General features: G+C 43.8%; 1 protein-coding gene across 7 annotated transcripts in view; it reads left to right on the top strand.

Moving 5' to 3' along the window:
• Positions 1–52: 52 nt before the first annotated feature.
• The window catches only part of LOC135116500 (aminopeptidase NAALADL1-like), a 23,530-nt gene continuing 741 nt past the window's right edge, over positions 53–22,841 (top strand). Inside the window, exons 1-15 of one of the 7 annotated variants that reach the window (XM_064034009.1) lie at positions 53–186; positions 3,229–3,517; positions 4,614–4,786; positions 5,077–5,193; positions 5,813–5,914; positions 6,419–6,560; positions 7,034–7,233; positions 7,563–7,823; positions 8,268–8,460; positions 9,413–9,626; positions 10,300–10,400; positions 11,967–12,060; positions 13,096–13,257; positions 19,785–19,908; positions 21,502–22,841. The exon at positions 21,502–22,841 is cut by the window's right edge and continues 741 nt beyond it. In XM_064034009.1, coding sequence (XP_063890079.1) covers positions 3,350–3,517; positions 4,614–4,786; positions 5,077–5,193; positions 5,813–5,914; positions 6,419–6,560; positions 7,034–7,233; positions 7,563–7,823; positions 8,268–8,460; positions 9,413–9,626; positions 10,300–10,400; positions 11,967–12,060; positions 13,096–13,257; positions 19,785–19,908; positions 21,502–21,790 — 2,340 coding nt within the window. In that variant the 5' untranslated portion in view covers positions 53–186; positions 3,229–3,349 and the 3' untranslated portion in view covers positions 21,791–22,841. Of the gene's footprint in view, positions 404–434; positions 648–954; positions 1,327–1,546; positions 1,727–3,228; positions 3,518–4,613; positions 4,787–5,076; positions 5,194–5,812; positions 5,915–6,418; positions 6,561–7,033; positions 7,234–7,562; positions 7,824–8,267; positions 8,461–9,412; positions 9,627–10,299; positions 10,401–11,966; positions 12,061–13,095; positions 13,258–19,784; positions 19,909–21,501 lie in introns of those variants that run through there. The other 6 variants (XM_064034005.1, XM_064034010.1, XM_064034008.1 and 3 more) reach the window with 6 other exon arrangements.

Here is a 22,841-nt window from a genome sequence, read left to right as displayed (position 1 = left end):
GGTTTTGTTCCTTTCAGCAGCATATTAACCAACTCCGTGATGCGAGGCCGGTCAGTCAGTCTGTGTGTGTGTCTGTGTGTGTGTGTGTGTGTGGTGAGAGGAGCGCGGGTGGTTTCAATTCTAGTCAGTCCTCGCTGCGTCTTACCAGTGTCTGCTGGTCTGCCCACTGTGGTGAATGAAAGTAAGGTACAGTGAGTTTAACAGTGCACAGTGAAGCATGGCAGTGACATGCGCCAGTTTGTAACGACACGCAGCCACCGGGGGCACATGAGGCGAAGGGCGTGATCACCTGGAGGTATATACAAGGATTACCTGCAAGGAGGGACTGGCCAGGTGTGTGTGAGGGTCGCTCTACGCATTCCTCTAGATGTCTCGCGTGTCTGGCCCTCATTCACCCCTACAGGTATACAGCAGCGTTAGTCTACCTGCTAATTACCACACTGCGAGTTTGATAACGTTGAATAGAGTTGAGGGTGAATGTGAGGTGTAGTAGGACATTGAGTATAGAGGAGGAGAGGACGTGTACTGCCTCGCCAAGACGTCTTAGTGGTGGTGTGGGCTGTAATGTGCCGGGTCTCTGTGTTACCTGCTGCCGCTGCTGTGTTCCTGTGGACTGTTGCCGCTCAGACCATTTCGTAAATATAAAGGTGAATTATAGAGGGCGAGTCAGCAAGAGGTATTCGTTCTAAGTGGGTAATTTCGTGTCATTTTCCTTTATTTATCCCTCCCGTGCACGTGAGTGTGGATAATCACCTGCGGGAACTCACACAACACAGCGCCAAGCCTCGTGCCGGCGACTCTGTAAGATAATATTCTGAAACACTTCTGGCCGCACCTCCACTACTTTCAAAATATTCTGCTTGAGGTGACACGGGTTTTAAAGAGTGTTTTTTTTTTTTTTTTGTGTTTATAGTGGCAGATTAACAAGATTCCTTCATTATCGACAGGAGAAACACTCTTGAGAACTCGTCTGATTATCTGTGTGGCCTTTGAAAATAGTCGTCGTGAGAGAGCAGAGCGTTTCAACAGCAGTCACCATCCCACAAGTTTTCGCTCACAGTGGGAATGGTGCGGCGCCCTTGAGTCTTTGTGGGAAATCTTCACAGTAACCCCGACCAGTAAAGCGAGTGAGCGAGTGACGGTGTGTGTGAGCCGCGGCGCTACGTTGAGTGCGACGCGGCAGGACATGTGCTTACCCCCGCCACTGTTCAGAGCCTGCGTGGGGGCCTGCCTTGAGTTGCTGTCCGCACATACACACGCATACACACACAGACGGACAGGCACCGAAGGAGCAAAACAGACACGATTCCTCTCTTCTATAACCCGGTGAGGACGAAAGGCAATACTTCAACTGAACGCACTAGTGAGGGAAAAAAAAAGAAAAAGAAAATGACGATGTAAAACTTTAGGAAACATTTCGTCTCCCATTCCTAGAGAGAGAGAGAGAGAGAGAGAGAGAGAGAGAGAGAGAGAGAGAGAGAGGGAGAGAGAGAGAGAGAGAGGATGGGCATTTCAGGAAGATTCTCATGTTACACAATATATGAATAGAGAGTGTTGCCAATAGTGTGTCATTGCTGTGTGTGTGTGTGTGTGTGTGTGTGTGGGAGTGACGGAGTGACAGTGATAGTGCATGATGATACGGGAGTGTGGCGGTGCGTGACGGTGTAATGCGGTGGTGTGGTAGTGTGGTGGAATGGCAGTGTGGTAGGCATGTGTTCTGAGTGCGGTACGTGACAATGCGATTAGGAAGTAAAATACTGACATAAAAGTTATATTTAAGATGATTACAGTACAGTAATTTGGTAGAGACAATATGGAAATGCGGTAGAACAGTGTGATAGTGCAAAAGTGACATTAAAATAGCACCAGCTTAGTAGTGTAGTAAGGACGATGCAAAAGAGACAGTAAACACAACGTAACAGTATCTTAGAACAATGTAGCAGTGTGGTAGAACGATATAGAACACGAGAGTAGTGACGCATGTATACGAGACTCACAAACCCCAAGATGTGCAAGGAATCTAAATGGACAAGGGGAGGCGGAGTCACGGCGGCGTGTGCCGATGATTACTGTGCGAGGGTCAAGGGCGAGGGTGAGGTGCCGGTAGGAACCACACACACACACACACACACACACACAGCTCAACACGCGTGCATGATCACGTACACCTCAGCATTGATTGTTTCCTTCTTCCTCGTCTTTCTTTTTTTATTCCTTTGATTGATGTTGAGTTTTGAACTGCCAAGCACACGGAAGAGAGAAAGGGAGGAGAGAAGACGGACAAAGAAAGAGAACTGCGAGGCGAAAGAAAGAGAGAAGGAAGGAAAGGAAAGAAAGGAAGGAAGGAAGGAGGAAAGAGAACTGTGAGGTAAAAGAAAGAAACAAAAAGAAAGAAAGAAAGAAGGAAGGAAGCAAGGAGGGAAGAAGGAAAGATAACTGTGAGGGAAAAGAAAGAAGGAAAGAAGAAGGAAAGGAAGAAGGAAAGGAAGATAGAGAGCTGCCCGGGAAATCAAAGAAAGGAAGAAAGGAAGGAAGGAAAAAGGAAAGTTTATCATATGCTTGAAAAAAAAGAAGAAGAAAGAAGGAAAAGAAAGAAAAAACAGACCAAACAAACCAAAGAAGGAAAGGAAGGAAGAAAGAAAAAAAGAACGTATCACATTTGAAAGAATGAAAGAGAACGGCTGGATGAAAGGAAGAAGGAAAGAAGGAAAAAAGAAAGAACGCTAATGATTTATAGATACCCGTCACAATACAGCCAAACCAAGATTCATAATAGGAAATAATAATGACGTAAGGAAGAAAATAAATAAATAAAAAAAACTCGCATGCATTCCTACGGTACATCCACGCCACAGGAAATAATTCAGGCACTGAGTCATAGGAAAAGAACAGTGATCAGGTGGAACGTATCAGCCACGTGGAATGAATTATGAAATAAACTTGCTTGTGGGACGTGTACAGGTGGTATTGTGTCATATTCACCTGTAATTAACACGACGTTGCGAAGTATAAGGTTCAGGTGTGGTTTGTTATTGAATACGTATTAAGAGGTGTATGACTAAGGTAAATTTTAAACAAGTCAGATTAATCCATTTCAGACAAACAAGCTTAATTAATGACACCAATTCAAAACGGAGCTAACATATAACAATCCTTCCTTCTCTTCCTTCAGAATCAGCAACGAAAATCACAAACAAAACTAAGACAATTTTTTTTCTCCCCACTTAGCATTCAGGCTGAGGATTCAAGACCGCGGTGACATGAGCTGGTGAACTGACGACATGACAAGCTGGTGAGTTGGTGAGTGCCCGAGGGAGGCCAGGCGGGGAAGGAGGGGACAGCTGTGACCATGGAAAGCTACACCCGCTGGCGATCCGGGGGTAGCGACGACGAGGATGACGAAGGCGGGGACAGGGGCGCAGAGGGGACCAGCAGCGCAGTCACCATCATTACCAAACAGCGCACGCATCCCTCCCGTCTCACCAGACCAGCCCAGACCAGGGTAGCTGCGGTCATGGTGAGTAAACGTTCATGTCTAGACGGGAGGGGCACAAACAGGTTTTCTCTTGCGTGTGGGCGTGTTGGGTGTTGGTAAACGTTCTCTGTCCCCTTGCCATATGCCACAGAACGATGATGGGAATGCTAATGGTAGTGGGGCTGTTGGTGTGGGTGGTTGTAGTGGTGGTGGTGTGAAAGTAGTAGTAGTAGTAGTAGTAGTAGTAGTAGTAGTAGTAGTGGTAGTAGTGGTGGTGGTAGCTAACGAACTAACTGGCTATCTATCTACCTAACTATCTAACTAACTGAAGGACTGACTAAATGAATTCATGAATGACTGAAAGAAAGAATGAGTGAATGAACCAATTAATAAGTGAAAAAATGAACGAATGACTAACTTGCTTCGTAAATAAACATACCCATGAATAAACTTTCGTTAAACACTTCACACACACACACACACACACACGTATCACATCACACCAAACACCTGGTCCACACAACTTTTTCCCTCCACCTTTTAAATCTACACTGGTCCTTACAAATCGCTCCTGCTGTACCCTCTTCAACCCTCCCTTACCCTTCACTACATCAACACAATCCTCTATCAGTGTTCTGTGCGGAGTTGGGAAAGATACACGCCAGTTGTTCATTTTACCATTGCTCTCTCTCTCTCTCTCTCTCTCTCTCTCTCTCTCTCTCTCTCTCTCTGCCGGTGTTTGTACAGACTCCTGCTGCCTATCAATGCCTAACGACCCGCCCAGAATAAGTAATACTGAATCCAAGTTATTAGGACTTGCAGGAGAAAGGCAACCAGATTGTTAAACTTTTTCCAGGTCATTCAGTCTGCAAGGAGGTCACCCATGCAAGCTTCTAAATAAGGGTCGTCTTCATTAACGTTTTGCTCTCTCATTAGAATTGTTTTCAAAGGCAATAGGTTTCCAAATTGTTTCCAAAATGCTTGCAAAATATTTCCGAAATGTTTGTAAATTGTTTCCAGAATGTTTCCAAAGTATTTTTCAAACAGTTTTCAAGTTTTGTTTTCAAGCAGTGTCTCTTGGCGTAGCCTGGTCTTCAGTCACACGAGGCACAGTGCTAACTACTGCGCCGCATTGCAGGTGTTGATGTGCCTGGTGAGTGCTGGCCTAGGCATGTGGATGGGGTGGGTATGGGCTGTCTCCTGCCCCCACTACCCTATCAACATGATCGTGCCGGCGCCCAGGAGTGACTACAACCACTCACACCCATTGCTGTCTCACCTGCGTCCCTCTCTCATCAAGGACTACATGAGGTAATACTGTTAAAGGGTCGCACAAGGCTTTATACTTTATCGTATCCTTATTCTGTCCACCTCCCTAATGCAAGAGTTAACTAGTATTCCCAATCTTTCATTCGTTTTACTGGTCAACTCTGGAACTGCTTTTGTATGTCCCCCTCCCTCAATTTAGCGTTCATAGACAGTGCATATACTCACCAGATTAGAGGACTAAGAAATTAAGACACGAAAGCATTGCAGGAATAATAAAGGGGATTTCTATAATTTCTCACGTGACTTCTGACCCTAACTGTACGTGCTTTCAGAAAACTGTCCGGGGTTGGCTCAGACTTACTGGCGACGATGGTGGAAGGGGAGTGGCGGGAGCAGGGCCTGGAGACAAGCACCACCACCTTCACTGTCGATCTCTCCAGGCCTGACCCGTGAGTGCAACCTGAGGAGAGGGGAAAGTTGATTGCGTGAGTGAGTGAGTGAGTGAGGGGCTGGTTGGTACTCGAGTGTGACTGAGTGGATGGTTTATTGGTTGGTTGGTTAAGTGTGTGAGTGAGTGAGTGAGTGAGTGAGTGAGTGAGTGAGTGAGTGAGTGCTTGGTATTGGAGTGTGTGAGTGAAAGGGTATACGGGATAAAATGTGTTTTTTCTCTTTCTCTCTCTCTCTTTTTTTCTGTTTTTCTGTCTTTTTATTTGCTTGTATGCCTGTCTGTTTATCTCTGTCTGTCTCTGTTTCTTCGTCTCTCTATCTCTACCTGCTTACCTAGTTACCTTCATACCTATCTATCTATCTATCTACTTATCACTCAATCCATCTATATATCAATCAGTCAACCAATCTATCTATCTATCTACCTACCTCTCTGTCATTCTAAAACACACACACACACACACACACACACACACACACACACACACACACACACACACACACACACACACACACACGCTTCGTCCCTTGTCATGCAAAGTAACACGGAGACAAGCGGAGAATCAATACCCATTCTGGATTAATTACTCGTCTGACGCGCCTCCCTTCCCTCCCTTCAAGACAGCGGCCCAACACCATCGAGATTGCCTACACCAATGGAACCACCAAGCTGCTCAACCCAATACCTGAGGAACTGCACTCTTCCCCCTTCAGTGCATTTAGGTGAGGTGAGGTGAGGTTGGGTGAGGTTTGGTTAGGTAGGGTTAGGTTTGAGTTGGCTTGGTTTGATGAGGTTTGGTTAGGTTTGGTTTGTGAGGTTAGATGAGGTTTGGTTTGGTTAGGTTGGGTGAAGGTAGATGGGTCTTAGGTTAGGACAGGTCAGTTTACGTTTGTTTACTAGGTTTGATTAGCTTTGATGAGATTTAGTTTGGTTTGGTTAGGTGAAGTGAGTTGAAGTGAGGTTTGATTTGGTTAGATTTAGTTAGGTTAGGTTAGTTTTAGGTCATGTTTAGATAGAAGGTTAGTAAAGTCTGGTTTATGTAAAGTTAGGATTAAACTGTACTCGTGAGACACACACATGACAAAGTACAACAATAATAATCAATAAAAACTATAAAATATTGATGTTTTATGTTAACACTTCATATCAAAGCACAGCGATTACCAATGTAAAAATAACTCTAAAATATTGACGTCTTTATGCTGACATCCCCATCCCTTCTGCAGCCCGGCAGGAGTGGCCTCGGGACAGCTCGTGTACGGCCACTACGGGCTGCGGGAAGACCTCAGCATCATACAGTCACGGAAGATTTTGCTCAAAGGTTCCATCTTCCTCCTCCGCCTGGGCAAACTGAATGCCGGGGCCAAGGTGGGTGTGAGAGACTAGACTGATGAAACTAATAGACTTATTCGACACAAGGATACTGAAGGGAATATGAGAGACAATTTCCTTTTATTTCTGCCTTCTACTGACTCCATCTTTCTCATCTTAGACAAACTGAACGCCGTGGCCAAGATAGGTGTGGGAGGCGAGACTGATGGGTTGACTGACTCTGGCATCTAGATATCACACACCGAGTTTACTGAACATGCGAGACAATACAAACAAAATCAAGAACGGTCCCACTGCACTTCCTATTCTCTCCACTTCCCTAATGCAAGAGTTAACCAGTATTCCCGATCTTTCATCCCTTTTACTGGTACACTCTAGTAAATTGCTGATCTCTCCATTGTGTGCATCACGATTTGAAAAAGACATTATATTTTTCCCCCAAAAAAACAAATAAATCGAAATTAACACGTTAAGATAATTTACATACATAACTCCCTAATTTTGAACAGGTACGGAATGCAGTGCAGGCGGGCGCGTCGGCTGTGCTTCTCTATCCTGATCCTGAGGACAAGCGCGGGGACAGGCGGGGCGGCGAGCCTTACCCCAATGGCACAGGGCTTCCCGATGACGGCGTTCTGTGGGAGTCACTGAGCACCACGCCCGGGGACCCCTCCACGCCCTTCCTGCCCAGCCTGCCCCACGTGTACCGGTGCGTGAAGAAGGGAGGGAGGGAGGGAGAGGATAACTGGGTTGGTGAGTGAGTGTTTGAGTGAGGAAGTGCATGAGTGAGGAAGGAAAGTAAGGATGCGTGAGTGAGGGAGTGCGAGAGTGAGAGAGTGAGCGAGTTGTTTCCCTTACGTAATGTGACGGAATGGATGAATGGATGAATGAATGAGTGAATAAATGAGTGAGTCACTTAACATATACCATTACCCAACACCCAACAGAACACACATAGAAAGTCACACCGAAAAACACCACAAACTCCCAACTATTAATTAAACTTGATTAAACCTGATTTTCCTTCGACTCTCACAGCGCAGGGAAGGCGGCGCAGTCCTTGCCTTCCATCCCTGCACAAACCATAAGCGCGGACACGGCACGGGAGCTTCTGGCCTTAGTGACTGGCCCTGACGTACCCGTGGGCTGGGCTGGCGGGCTGGCTGCTAATTACACCCTAGGAGGTTCTTGGGCTCCTGGTGCTGAGGTCGCTAACTTGACTGTCACTGTGAATAATGTGATGGAGCGTCGAGAGGTGAAGAACATCCACGCCACTATGCCAGCGTCCGACGAGGCCAGGTGGGTCAGGTTTGGGTGTTTTGGTGTGGGTTCTGTTCACGAGGGCTGGGTATTGGGATGTTTGCTGGGTGTGATGCTATTTTGTAATGGATTAACGAAACCTTTGTGTGTTTATCTGTTTGTTTGCCTGTATGTTTGTCTTTTCTATCTATCTATCTGTCTATCTATGTCTGTCTGTTTGTCTATCTATTTATCCATCTTTTAATTTCGTATGTAGGAGAGGTACTGACCAAGGGCAACAAAAATAAATAAATAAATAAAATGCCCACTGAGGCGCCAATCCTTAAAGTAACAGAATCACTACCCAAAATATGTGACGTATCTTAAAACCTCCCTTTTGAAAGAATCCAAATCAAAGAAAGCGAAAAACAGAAGCAGACAGGGAGTTCCAGAGTCTGACACTGAATGGGACTGCAACCAAACTAACCCTTCATTTATACCCAGAGTGGTGATGGTCGGCTGCCACTACGGGTCCCTACAAGGCGGCCAGCACTCCGGCGCGGGTTTGGGGGCGTTGCTGGCCCTGAGTGACGCCCTTGCCAAGAGTTACCTGCCGCGGGGAACTCAGAGGAAGGTGGTCTTCTCTGCCTGGGCCGCGGGAGAGGATGGCTGGGTCGGCTCCACTGAATTCACGCAGGTTTGTGGCGTTGGCTTGTGTGTGTGTGTGTGTGTGTGTGGGTACGTCTGTGTCTGTTTGTTTGTGTTTTTGTTTGTCTGTCTGTTAGTCTACTTCTGCCTGTTGGGATTTCTGTTAGTTTGTCTCTCCGTCTGTTTGGATTTCAGGTACTGTGCGTGTGTGTGTGTGTATGTGTGTGTGTGTGTGTGTGTGTGTGTCGTGTAGAGTATTTATGTGTTTGTTTGGCTATGTTTGGCTATGTTTGTGTGTGTGTTTGTGTGTTTGTTTGGTTGTGTTTGTGTGTTTTTGTGTATGTTTGTGTGTGTTTGTGTTTGTTTTGCTGTGTTTGTGAGTGTTTGTGTGTATGTTTGTCTTTCTGTTTGTTTGTTTCCCCACCAGTATGTATGTTTCTTTCTGCACCATATAACCTCTCTCTCTCTCTCTCTCTCTCTCTCTCTCTCTCTCTCTCTCTCTCTCTCTCTCTCTCTCTCTCTCTCTCTCTCTCTCTCTCTCTCTTCCCTCCCCCTGCTTCACAAACACAACCTTGATGGATAAACTTGTTTTGCCTCGCCCCTCCACACAATATTTGAGTCACACATCGAAAATCCATCGGTATCCAAATTCGTTCGCTCTGTTATGTCTATCTATGTATTTATCAATCTGTCTACGTATTTACCAATGCATTTATCTATCTATCTATCTATCCATGTATCTATCTGTCTAGCTACCTGTCTATCTATCTATTTATTTATCTGTCTATGTATCTAACTAACGTAGTAACTCAATTACAAACGAACGAATGAGCGATCGAATTAACTAATCTAGCTAACAAAATCATCTACTTACTATGTATCAACCTATCTATCTATCTATCTATCTATCTATCTATTAACCTAATTACTTAACTAACTCACTACCTAACCAACTATTCTCCTTCTTTTCTTTCTTCACAAATCTTTCAATCATCCCTCAGCTTCATCCGTGGTGGGTGGAGTCGTCTCTCTTCGCCTACCTGGGTGTGGACGCCTTGCTGCAGGGGACGGGGGCCATGAGGGTGAGCGCGTCGCCAGCCCTGCGTGAGGCAATACGGGAGGCGGCCAGCCAGGTGTGGTGGCCCGCAGGAAATAAGAAGAGAAAGATAGACGCGCGGGATGGTTGGAGACTCTCAGATCCTTTTGGCAATAATGGTAAGGCTTGGTTTGTCGGTTAATTTGTGAGGAGGGGGGTTCTTTTTCGTGTGGTTTTGTTTTTGTTTATTTATTTATTTATTTTTTGTGTGTATGTTTTTATGTTTGCTTTTTGGTTTGTCTGTCTTTTGTTTCTGTGTCTGTTTCTGCTCTGTCTGTTTCTTGTCTCTCTCTCTCTCTCTCTCTCTCTCTGGTTGTCTTCCTTTGCCTCTCTCTCTGTCTCCTCCTATCTCTCTGGCTGTCTCCTTTTCTCCCTGTCGCTTTCTCTTTCTAGTCTCTCGATCTTGTCTCTGTCTCTATGGCCTGTTTCTTTCGCCATGTCATATTTTCTTGTTCTTGTATTTTTTTCCTCTCTCGCTGTTATTCTAGTCTGTCTTAACATCTCCACACACACACACACACACAAACACACACACACACACACACACACACACACACACACACACACACACACACACACACACACACACACACACACACACACACACACACACACACACACACTGAAAGCTTCTCCTCATTCACACTGACTGACTGACAATCTTTGTAATCTATTTGTATTCTGTATTAAATTTATCATTATTCATTTAGTGTGTTTAATCTGTCATTAATCTCTTTCTCTCTCTCTCTCTCTCTCTCTCTCTCTCTCTCTCTCTCTCTCTCTCTCTTGCAGATGTCTATTTTTACAATCTGGGGTCAGGCAGCGATTTCGTCAGCTTCACGGCGCAGCGTGGGGTGCCCTCTGCCCACTTCGCCGCCGTGGGGTCAAACTGGGTAAGACACGTATCTTATTTATTTATTTTATTTATTTTTTTTATTTTTTTTATGTAGAAGGGGCACCAAGGACATCAAACTTATAACAAAAGAAAAAAAAAAGGCTCACTGAAGTGCTGGTCCCCGCAGAGTGAAAAAGCAGTCGACAAAAATTAAAGGATAAGTGTCTTGAGTGATGAATGCATGATGAAAGGAAGGGCAGGAAAGCATGAGGGAATGGAGGGAGGGATGGGAGAAGAGAGAGAGGAACGCAATAAAGAGTAATGAAGAAGAAGGAATGGGAAATAGAGGGATAAGCAAAGTGAGTGGTAAATGAAGGAAAGAAGGGAATGGTAGAAAGAGAAAGGTAAGGAAGGAAGGAAGGAGGGAGAGAAGGATAAAAAGGGAAATAAGGAACGAAGAATGGAAGAAAAGTGGAAAATAGTGAAAGGAAAGAAGGGAGTGAGAGAAAAGTAATTGTAAAAAGAAAGAAAAGAAAGGAAGGGATGAGAGAAAGATAAAAGAGAAATGAGAATGGAAAAATAAAGGAAAGGAAAGTGACTGAGATAAAAGCAGTTAAGAAAAAAAACTAAAGGATGAAAGGATGAAGGAAAGGAAGGAAAAATGAAAGAATGAAGGAAAAGAAAAGCGAGTAAGAGAGAAAAGCAATTATGAGAAAGATAAAGAATAAAAAATGAAGAAAGGAAAGGAAAGGAAGGAAAAAGGGAAGGAATGAAGGAAAAACTGAAAGTGAATAAGAAAAACAGTTACGAGTAAGATAAAGGATGAAAGAATGGAGGAATAAAGAAGGAAGGGAAGGAATGAAAGAAAGGAAGGAGGGAGGAAAGGAATGAAGGAAAGGAAGGAGGGAGGGAAGGAAAGGAACCAAATATCGACATTCTGAATGAGGATAAGATCAATATACACCAATATAGAAAGCCTCTCTTGACCTTCTCCCCTCACATCCCCTCACTCCCCCTCTCTTTCCCCTCACTTCCCCTCACCTCACTTGTCCATCCCCTCATCTCACCTGCTTGTCCCCTCACCTCACCTGTATATTCCTTCACTCAATATTCCTCCTCTTTTCCCCTTATCTAATATTCCCCTCATCTCAGCTTTGTGTTCCCTCATCTAATGTTTTCATAGTATTTTCCTTTACCTTGTTCTTTCTTTCTCTTTCCTTTTTACCTGTTTTTTTTTTTTTTTCCTTTCTTGGATGTTCCCTCACCTGACTTAGATTCCCTTCACCTCACCTGGATTTCCCCTCACCTAAGTTTTCCCATGCTTACTTTCTCCTCACCTGATTCTATTCGGTAACTTTTCTTTCCCCGACCTCTTTTTTTTTATGCTTCTCTTTTTTTTTACTGTTTTTCTTATGAGTAGAAACTTTAAGTGCTGTTTCCCTCACGAGTAGAATCATTAATCACTGTTTTCCTCACCAGTAGAATCCTTAAGTACAGTTTTCCTTACGAGTAGAATCCTTAATCACCGTTTTCTTTACGCATGGGACACAAATGTACTGTTTTTTTACGAGTGGTATGCTAATGAACCATCCTCTGCCCTTGTGGTGGGCGTGTGGCGCTGCAGAAGAGAACCTACTCCCTCAGGCACTCTCAGTATGACGACTTCGACGCCTACACCCGCCTTCTGGACCCCACCATGGAGTGGACGCACATGATCAGTGAGTATTGGGATGGTGAGAGGGAGTGGTGAGAGAGAGGTTTGATAATGAGAGGTGAGAGAAGAGAGGTGAGAGATGAATGGTGATGAGTGGTATGGATGGTGAGAGAGAGAGAGAGAGAGAGAGAGAGAGAGAGAGAGAGAGAGAGAGAGAGAGAGAGAGAGAGAGAGAGAGAGAGAGAGAGAGAGAGAGAGAGAGAGAGAGAGGATGTAAGAGGGATGAGTGGTGTGGGTGAGTGGTGAGGAGAGGTGATGATGAGTGAAGGATGAATGAAGGATGACTGGTGAGAGGGAATGAGTAGAGAGAGAGAGAGAGAGAGAGAGAGAGAGAGAGAGAGAGAGGAGAGAGAGAGAGAGAGAGAGAGAGAGAGAGAGAGAGAGAGAGAAGGAGGAGGAGGAGAGCCAAGGTAGTACAGTCATAAACCTCCAATTTCTCCCCGTCTAAGTGATAAGACTGTCATAAAAGGTGTGATGCCAGAACACAAGACGCTTATCTCTTTACCTTGCCTCAGTCAACCACTTGCATGCTGTGACCCCCAAGGCTTCTCACTCTTATTCTTATTACGATAATTTTTTTCTTTCTTTTCATTCAATAAGTTTTCTTGTTTTTTTTCCGATAGATTTCTTGTTCTTTCCGACTGTTTCTCTTTTTGTCAATAATTTTTCTTTTTTTTTCGACAGGTTTCCCTTTTTTTACTACTTCTCTTTCTTACCGATAGTTTTCATTTCTCTTCGATAACTTTTCTCTCTCTCAAAAATACTATTTTCTTATCAGTTTTTTTTTTTCCGATAGCTTTTTTTTTTCTGAGTCTACCCCAACAACTTAAAATTACTCAAACCTTCCAAGATTTTAAAAACCTTTAAAATTCGCAAAAAATAAATAAATAAATAAAAAAAAACTCCATTTCTGGTTAAGTCAGAAACTTCCAAACCTCTGAAGAACTCTCAAATTCTTCAAGAACTTCGAAACTTCTCAAAAACACGATACTTCAAAAATGTTCCAAATTTCCCTGCATCTTTTTTTTCTCCCCTTCAGCGTCCCTGGTGGGGGCAACGCTACTGGTACTGAGCGAGAGCGAGGTGCCGCCCCTGGTGCTGAGTGAGCTGAGTGGAGACCTGTACAACGGCTGGCAAGAGTTCCTCAGGGGTCACTCTGCCTCCCTCGCCAATTCAGGACACAACTTCACGGGAATCCTCGGTGAGTATTGGAGTGTCTGATAGTCTAAAACAACACAACAACATAAGGAAAGTTGCAAGAAGTCATCGGGCCTACACGTGGCAGTCCCTGTATTAAGTAACCCTGCCTAGTTCCACTTATCGTTCCCCTCCATAAATTCCTCCAATCTTCTTTTAAAGCTCCCGAATGACTCAGCACTAACAACCTGATCACTAGGTCCATTCCATTCATCTACCACTCTATTTGAGAACCAATTTCTTCTTATCTCTTTGTTGAAGTTAGATTTTTCAAGTCTGAACTCATTATTTCTTGTTGTATCCTGATTACTGTCTTGTTCTCATTTTGAAGTCTGTCCTTTTTGTTTTGTTTTGTTCTTTTGGTTGTCCCTATGGTCAGCCTTATTTTGAACTCACTCCCTCTTAAATCAAACAAATCATGTCTTTAACTCCACAGAAATTCAGTATTTTCAATATTTTCAACTCTTTAAGTCCTTCAAATCACACCAACTCTAACCATAACGCTACAGGAACTAGGATCTTTCCCTTCTCACTCAGTTACCTTCCCCAGTACACTTCACCACCACTTCTCTGCAGCGCCTCACTCTATTCCTTCGCTCCTTGCTCCTCCTTGGTTCCCTACATGAGGAGACGAGCAAGCGAGAACACTTTCATTATATCGATTTTCATTAGAGCCTCACTCTCTCTGCCTGCCTGCCTGCCTGCTTGCCTGCCTGCCTGTCTGCCTGCCTCCTGGGATACCGTAAGGCAGGGCGTGATGGTAGACAAACAGGCAGTCATATAGACACGCACCTGACGCGACCTTCGTACTTATAGCTACCTGCCGTAAAGGTGTTTGGACGTGTTATTAAAGGTGGTAGATTCTCTTTTGGTCTATAAGGAAGGTAGGTTATGGTACTTATTTTCTGGTCCTTTTATTATATATGGTGTTAGGGGGGGTTCCTATAATAGACACCTGGATTTAATTAAAGGTATGATTTGATTGGCTTTGTGTCTCTAGGGAAAATCTGTTTAGTTTGATATCTCTTTATAAATAATGTGTTAGATTCTATAAAGGGTGAAAGAATAGGTATTTTAGGGTTTAATTAAAGGTGTGATCTGATTTCCTTTGTATCTATAGGAAAAAAAATTGTTTCGCTTTTATGTATCCTTATAAATAGGATGATTTTTTTTATGTGAAGGGTGAGAGAGAAGGTATTCCAAGGTTAAATTAAAGGGAGACACTTGTTTTTGTGACTTTAAGGGAGTAAGAGAGGGTATTTCAGATGATTCCCTTTGTGTCAATAAGGGAAGACTAATTTATGTGACTCTTTATAAATGCGGCGTTAGTTTCATAAAGGAACCATACAAATACCTACGTGACGTTAAGCTGTTCTGAGTCCAAATTCACTGCGATATCCACCACCTCACTGTACTGAAAGCAACGAAATCTTAACAGGCATCGATAAGTAAGAAAACAAAGGGAATTAAAGTCATGGATTCAGCAAATTTTAACCAGTGTAATGCTCAGAGATGACTGTGGAGCAGGAAGAAAGATCTCAGAATGGTTATTAATTAGAAGGACCAAACCAAATCAAAGGGAAGATGTTGAAGGTACACTCTGCTTCCCTTTAACTCTACAGGGAGGGTCAGTTATTTTTACCCTTTCTCTTCGTAGTTATAGGGAAGATTTGTACATTTTCTCTCCTTTGTTTCTTCCATATAGAGTATTGTGTGTGTGTGTGTGTGTGTGTGTGTGTGTGTGTGTGTGTGTGTGTGTGTGTGTGGTTAGATGTGTTTGTAATGTGAAGTTAAAGAGAGATAGAGAGAGAATGAGTCTGACTGCGCTCTCTCTCTCTCTCTCTCTCTCTCTCTCTCTCTCTCTCTCTCTCTCTCTCTCTCTCTCTCTCTCTCTCTCTCTCGTCCCCAGCAACCCTCACATCCAAAACGCCTCGACGCACGCACTTCCCCTCTCTCTCTCCCTCTCCCTCGCTCCCCTCACCACGCCTCCTGCAAAATTATATAACGGAGGTCACAAAATCCGAGCACGTCTCTCTCTCTCTCTCTCTCTCTCTCTCTCTCTCTCTCTCTCTCTCTCTCTCTCTCTCTCTCTCTCTCTCTCAATAGGTGAAGAAAATTGTTGGCGAAGTGTGTGTGTGTGTGTGTGTGTGTGTGTGTATGTGTGTTTGGTAAGGTCACGTTCTATTGCATGAGTCGTCATCTTTGTTTGTTGTTGTTGTTGTTGTTGTTGTTGTTGTTGTTGTTGTTGTTGTTGTTGTTGTTGTTGTTGTTGTGGTGGTGGTGGTAGTGGTAATGGAAAGGAACACGAAGGAAAGGCAAACAGCGATAGATCAGTTGGTGTTGGTAGTAGTAGTAGTAGTAGTAGTAGTAGTAGTAGTAGTAGTAGTAGTAGTAGTAGTAGTAGTAGTAGTTATAGTAATCGAAGTTGTTATTGTTGTTGTTCTTGTTATTCATGTACTTTCGTTTCCTTGTACACCTCCTCCTCCTCCTCCTCCTCCTCCTCCTCCTCCTCCTCCTCCTCCTCCTCCTCCTTCTCTTCCTCTTCCTGCTCCTCCTCCTTCTCCTCGTTTTCGGTCCAGAAGACACAACAGGAACACAAAGCATGTGTCTAATTAACAAATTCTTCCTCCTCCTCTTCCTGCTTCTCCTATTCTTCTCATTATCTCCTTCCTGTTCCCCTGTTTCATCCTTCTGCTCTTCCTCCTGATGATTTCCTTTTCCTCCTCTTCTCCATTCCCTCTCCTCCTCCTCCTCCTCCTCCTCCTCCTTTTCTAATCCCTCTTTATTTTTGTAATTTAAAAACAACAACAACAACAACAACAACAACAACAATAACAACAACAACAGCAACAACAACAACAACAACAGTTACTACTACTACTACTACTACTACCACTACTACTACTATTACCGCTACCACTACAACACACACACACACACACATACAAACTGCCATGTGCATCAGGTGAAGGTTTGCGGAAGGGAGGGAAGGAGGGAAGGAAGAAGGGAAGGAGGGAGGGAGGGTTCCTTCATATCCGACGTGCAGAGGCGGTCAGATCAATAAGCTCACCCCCCTTCCCTTCCCTCCCTCCCTCCACTCTCTCCCTTCACGTCCTGCCTTCCCTCCCTCTCTGTCTACGTCTCTCTCCGGCCCTTATCTCTCTCTCTCTCTCTCTCTCTCTCTCTCTCTCTCTCTCTCTCTCTCTCTCTCTCTCTCTCTCTCTCTCTCTCTCTCTCTCTCTCCCTTCCCTTTCGTCTCGTTTGGTCTCCCTTTGCACTTATTTTCTTGTTCTCTGTCTCTCCTTTCTTCAATTTTGTCTCTGGCTCGTGTTTCTTCTCCATATTTTCTTGTTTTCTTTTCTTTTCTTTTCTTTCTTTTTGTGTTGTTCTGGTTTTCTTTCCTTCAGCTTTGTTTCTGTTCTATCACAGTTTTTTTTTTGTCTTTTTCTTTCTTCTTATTTTGTTCTGCCTCTTCTTTCTTTATTTTTGTTTCTATCTCATTTTCTTCTCCGTTTTTCTTATAGTTCTTTCCTTTTTCTCTTGTTTTTCTTCTTTTTCTTTTTCTTTGCCCTTATATAGTTTTTGTCTCTCCCTTCTTCCAGTTTTGTCTGTGTTACCTTTCTTCTCCATTTTTTTATCCTTTCTTTCTCTCTTCTTGTCTTCCTCTTCCTTTCCTCTCTCTCTTTCTCTCTCCCTTCCTTTTTATTTGTCACCTCCTTCTGTTTCTTCTGCCTTTATTTTTATCTCTATTTCTTATCACCTTTCCATCTTTTTATCCTTTCTCTCTTCCCTTGTCTCTCTTCTTTCCTATCTCTCTCTCTCTTTCCTCTTTTTCGTCACCACCTCCTGTTTCTTCTTTTACTTTTATCTCTATTTCCTCTTTCCTTTTCATCCCCTTATTCTTTCTTTCCTTCTTTTTCTCTTAATGTCGTCCTTATTTCCCTCCTCTTCCCTTCTTTCTTGTCCTTCTATCTTTCTTTCTCTCCCTTCTTCGTTAGTTTTCAGTTACTCGTCTCCTTTGTTCTTCTTTCACCATTATTTTCATTCTATTTATTTCGTTTTTACTCGTTTTTAAATCACTATCTTTTCTTTTCCTCCTTCATTCTTTTTCTCTTTCATTTCTTTTTTTTTCTTTTACTTCCTGTAATTCCTCTTTCTTTCATTCCCAGTTCTTCTCCATTAATTTCCTTCCTTATCTTTCCTTCCTCTTCACTCTTTCTTTTATTCCCTTTCTTTCCTTTCTTTCATCCTCTTGTCTTCCCCTCATCCTATCCCTTCCCTCCCCCTTCCCACCCTCTTTCATCCCTCCTCTTTTCTTCCCCTCATCCCTTTCCCTCTCCCCATCTCCCCCTCCCCTCTCCTTCTCCCCTTCTCTCTATACACCGTCAGAATTCCTGGAAAAGTGTTCATGTCTGATAAAAAAAAAAAAAAAAGAAAGAAGAAAAAAAATAACAGAACACGAGATAGAGTGAGAAATAACTGCGTCATAGAAGAGGAGGAGGAAGAAGAAAAGCAGGAGGAGGAGGAGGAGGAGGAGGAGGAGGAATACAAAGGAATACAAAGGAATACAAAGGAAAGCCAAACAGCAACAGACCTTTTGGTCTTTGCAAGGCTGTTTGGTAACTACTTCTAACTAGCTACAGGGAAGGGAGACAGGACAGCATAGCAGAAGGCTCCTCCCCACCCACCACTCCCTCCAGCTTGCGCTGGCATGGAAATAGTTGGGAAAAGTACCATGCAGTATGGAAAAACTGACATGGAAATTTTCATAGGAAAGGATGAAAGGAAGTTCTACTATTCACCCTACGGTGAACTCTATACGCCTATCTGAAAGTTAATACAAGTTATATTAAAACTGGTGAATAAGAGTTTATTAGTGAATTTAGTAATTATTCGGACAAGAAGAGAGCTTGTTGGGGATTTGCTTTTAAATATTTGTCTATTTTATTTTTGAATGATTCAATAGTATTGCTGTTCACAATTTCTGCAGGAAGTTTATTCCATACATTTACTATACGATTAAAGAAAAGGAGGAGGAGAAGGAGAAGGAGGAGGAGGAGGAGGAGAAGAACAACAACAACAAAAAAAAAATAAGAAGAGGAATAAGGAAGAGAGAAAAAAAAAAGAACGATAATAGTATACTAATAAGAACGAGAACAAGAACAAGAAGAATAAGAGCAAAACAAGAAGCTAAAGAAGATAAAGGAAAAGAAGATAAAACGAAAGAAAAAAGAACAAATTTGCCACGTGCTTGTCCAAACTCACGTGCAGCAAAGTAATAACATGACACGTGCACGAGGGCAGGTGATCCAGGAAATGGTTACGTGCAACTTTCAACATTCACGTGCCATTATAAAATATTCATGTGCAAGATATGAGTGCACGTGTTACAAACAAAGAGATTACGCGCTTTATGCCAGGCCACGTGATATTACACAAGCACAGGCACTTATCAGACTATACGTGTAAGGAACAAGTATATAAGTGCACGTGCTGGCTTATACATGCACGAATAGATTACGTGGTTTGAGTCAAGAGTCCATGTCGTGTATGTAAAAAAACACGTGTAGTTACCAAAGTGCTCGTGTAATAACTATCTACGCACGTGAAGGCAAAGAAGTAGATCAGGTGCTTTGTATTGAGTGTCCTGAGAGCGCACGTGAAGCAAGCAAAACCGTATGTGCAGTAAACAGACGTGCAAATACGTGTAAACTTCTGAATACACGTGCATTGAGTTGGTAGATATTACGTGCCTTACATTGAGAGTTCTGATGGCGCACGTGAGGCAAACAAAGCCATATGTGCAAGTAAACAGGGGTGCAAGTACGTGTAATCCCCAAACTGCACGTACTTGGAGTTACTGAAGAGTACGGGCCTTGTATTGGCGGTGCACGTGATGACAGCAGCAGCAGCAGAAGTGTTCACGTGCAGGGTCTTTGGGGACGTCACGTACACGGCGCCTGTCGCTCGTACCTCTTTAAGTGAGCCGCCACTGCGCTTGTCCACGAGCAACACAAAGGAACACAAACTAACACAAGGAAACACAGGAGAGCACAAAGGAACACAAACGAAATACAAGAAGACATAGGAGAATGTATGAAAACAAAGGAACACAGAAGGCACAATGAAACCGAAAAAAAAAAAGAGGAAAATAGAAGGGAACACAAAAGGAACACAAGGATACACACCAAAAAAAAAAAAAAAAAAAACACACAAAGAAACAAAAGAAAACACAAGAAGACAACAGGACGCAGTTTACTGTGTCTAGCATAATCCGCAGTTTAAAAGTACTTAGTTTCACGTGTAGTTTTGATGGCTTCTTGCAGCTTCCCTTATTTTGTTCTTTTTTATGTAAGACGGGTATTGGGCAGGGGCAACAACATTAATATGAAAAAAGGCCCACTGACGTGCTTGTCCCCAAAGAAGAAAGGCTAAAATTATTAATCAGAGTTGGAGAAGTATCTTGGGATGTCCCTCTTCGAATATGACTTGAGGTTCCACAACATTCACAACACCTGTATCTCCCAACAGACGCCATCGAGAAGGAGATCCTCAAACTGGAGGACATGCTGACGGTGCTAGACGGCTGGTACAAGACCCGCCCCTTCTACGTGAGGCCCTACCCGCAGCACTACCCCGGCGAGGACCACAGGAGGTAGACAGGCATTCCTCAGGGTCTTTCATTAGCTTCTCATGTGTTTGTCTTCGTAAACAGGACCACAAAAAGTAGATAGGTATTCCTCAGTGTCTTTTACTGACTCCTCACTTATTTGTCTTCGTTTATAGGATCACAGGAGGTAGGCAGGCGTTCCTCAAGGTCTTTCATTGGCTTCTCATGTGTTTGTCCTCGTAAATATGACTACAAATAGTAGATAGGAATTCTCCAGCGTCTTTTATTGACTCTTCACTTATTTCTCTTCGTTTATGAGAGCAGAGTAGATAGGCAGGAGTTCCTCAAGGTCTTCAATGGGTTCCTCACGTGCATGGGATCACAGGAAATAGGAAGGACTCCGCAAAGGTCTTTAGTACACCTCACTTATTTTATGGAACCCCAGATGGTAAACAAGACTCCTTTTAGGTCTTCATTTGACTTCTCATGTTTTGTCTTCGTATAAGGAACCAAGTCAAGCTGGCATAATACTAACGCTACGTATAACTCATTGTATAACGCCGTGTATAAAAACGCAGCCCAGTGTTGTGTCACGTGACGCTCCGGACGCGACGTGACGGTGGAAGATAAGGAGAGCTAAGGATTGGTATTGGCGTTATTATTTCATTCTATTCCCTCTTGTTTTGTGATATGATCTTTGCTAACGATGTGGTGTGTGTGTGTGTGTGTGTGTGTGTGTGTGTGTGTGTGTCTGTAGGTAGGTAGGTAGGTAAGTAGGTTGGTGTAGGTGTGTTTTAGTGTTTATTTTTTACTTTCAATAGCTTTTTTTTTTTTTGGTTTAACTGCGTAATACTTCGTTCTTCGTCAGGTTATTATGTTGTTTTGCTGCAAGTGTGTTTCTCAATGTTTACTTGTATTTTCTATAGGGTTTTCTTCATCTTCTTTATTTCTCTTTTAACTCCTTAGTGCTTTTTTTGCCATGTCAACCAGTGCGTTATCAATTACTGCTTTACCACAAGGGTCATGTTACTACACGCACATATCACTTCACATCATTTCATATCTTCGCGGATCATAATCTTCTTGCAGCTTATCAGTATCACCCTTTGGTCAGCTGGTACGGTGTGATCAATACAGCCACCCTTTCTTCAATGCGTGATATGTCATCAATACACCGTCACCTATGTACAAGTGTCACTCTTTCTTCATGGTATAGCAAGATGTGGCCAATATACCGTCACCCTTTCAATGCATAACAATCACCCTTTCACTGTACGTATGACTTACCCTCTCTTCATTGCATAACAAGGTCTGATCAATGCACCGTCATTCTTCCTTCATTGTACAAGTGTCACCCTTTCTTCAATGTATAGAAGGGTGTGACCAATATACCGTCACCCTTTCAGTGCATAACAGTCACCCTTTCTTCACTTTACGTATGACTGCTGCCCTTTCTTCACTGCATAACAAGGTCTGATCAGTGTACCGTCACCTTTCCTTCAATGTATAAGTGTCACCCTTTCTTCAATGCAGTCATCCTTTCAATGCACAACAGTCACCCATTCACTGCACGTATGACTGTTACCCTTTCAATGCACAACCACGTCTGACCAATGCACTACCTTTCCACTGAGCCAGGCAGGTGGAGCAGCGGCTGTGGTGGCTGGCGAACTTAGAGCGGGGACTTCTGGGACCTCGAGGCGTGGGGCGGTCCTTCACCACACACCTCATGCTGGGACCTGACCCCGAGGATCCAGACACGCCTCTGCACTTCCCGCACGCCGTCACCGCTATCACCCACGCCCTGCAGCAGAAGACGCCCTGGGAAAGCGTGCACCAGGAACTGTCCTATGTACTGGCTGCTCTCGCCTCCTACAGACAATTGTTTCCCGGTGACCCTCCTGTAGAGACTGCCTACACTACATGAAGGAGCTGCAGAAGGGGAGGAGGAGAAGGAGGAATCCCTCTAGAAATTTCCCAACATACCCTTCACCTTCTACGTACAGTCAGCTCTGAAGAAGTGGAAGAAGAAGAAGAAGAAGAAAAAGAAGAAGAAGAAGAAGAAGAAGAAGAAGAAGAATCCCTCCAGAAACTCTCCTACACACTCACCATCTCCTACAAGCAGCTCTTCCCTAACAACCTCCCTACAGACCCAACCTTAGTCACCACCTCCTGCAGAAGTCGCTGAAGAAGACAACCAGAACATTTCCAGGAACTCCCTTATACATCCGTCACCTTCAGGCAGCTCCTCTTTACCCTATACAACCCACACAACACACCGATGAAGTCGCAGAAGGAAAATTTTCACAAACCATATTTATACCCTCTTCCTACTACAGACAGTGACCTCCAGCGCCCTCCCCGTTAGGTAAGGGTATATATGAACTTTCACCCAACCCATGCGTCTCTACAGCGCCTCCTTCGTGATTCCGGGTCGAGACGCTTTATCGGTGCATTAAAGTGAACAAAAGCAGGTACAGAAAAACAGGCCAAACAAGAAAACCGTCGCTTCCTTGCGACGAGTAAGGTTGAAGGGAAGAAGTCACACACTGAAAGGCAAGAAATGTGACGGCGCTTCGTTGTTTTGTTCCAGTGCTCCTATTTTTGTTTGTGTCCGTTTTCTTTGCGACAACCAGCCAGCCAGCCAACCAGCCAGCCAGCCATCCAGCCATTCAGCCAGCCAGCCATCCAGCCATCCATCCAGCCAGCCAGCCAGACAGCACGCGCAGACGCTCCAGGCATTCAGTGGCTGTACATAATCTGCCTTCACGGGAATAATTGTCCTAATGGTTCTTGTTGATTGAGGTGAAGCACGCCATGCGCAACGCTCCAGACACTCCCGCGACACTCTCCTGCCTTCTCTTGCTGCTCAGATTCACGACCCGCTACTGAATTCAATCGCGAAACTCGACTGAATCCAAAAACTGACAAAAGGAATGGTAATGTAGACGGGAAAGCGTGCAGTAGCATACCTGTTG

Source organism: Scylla paramamosain, chromosome 31 (assembly GCF_035594125.1).
Source record: "Scylla paramamosain isolate STU-SP2022 chromosome 31, ASM3559412v1, whole genome shotgun sequence".
NCBI classification, from domain to species: domain Eukaryota; kingdom Metazoa; phylum Arthropoda; class Malacostraca; order Decapoda; family Portunidae; genus Scylla; species Scylla paramamosain.
Note: the sequence above shows the minus strand (reverse complement) of the source record. Positions and strands in the feature narration are given on the sequence as shown.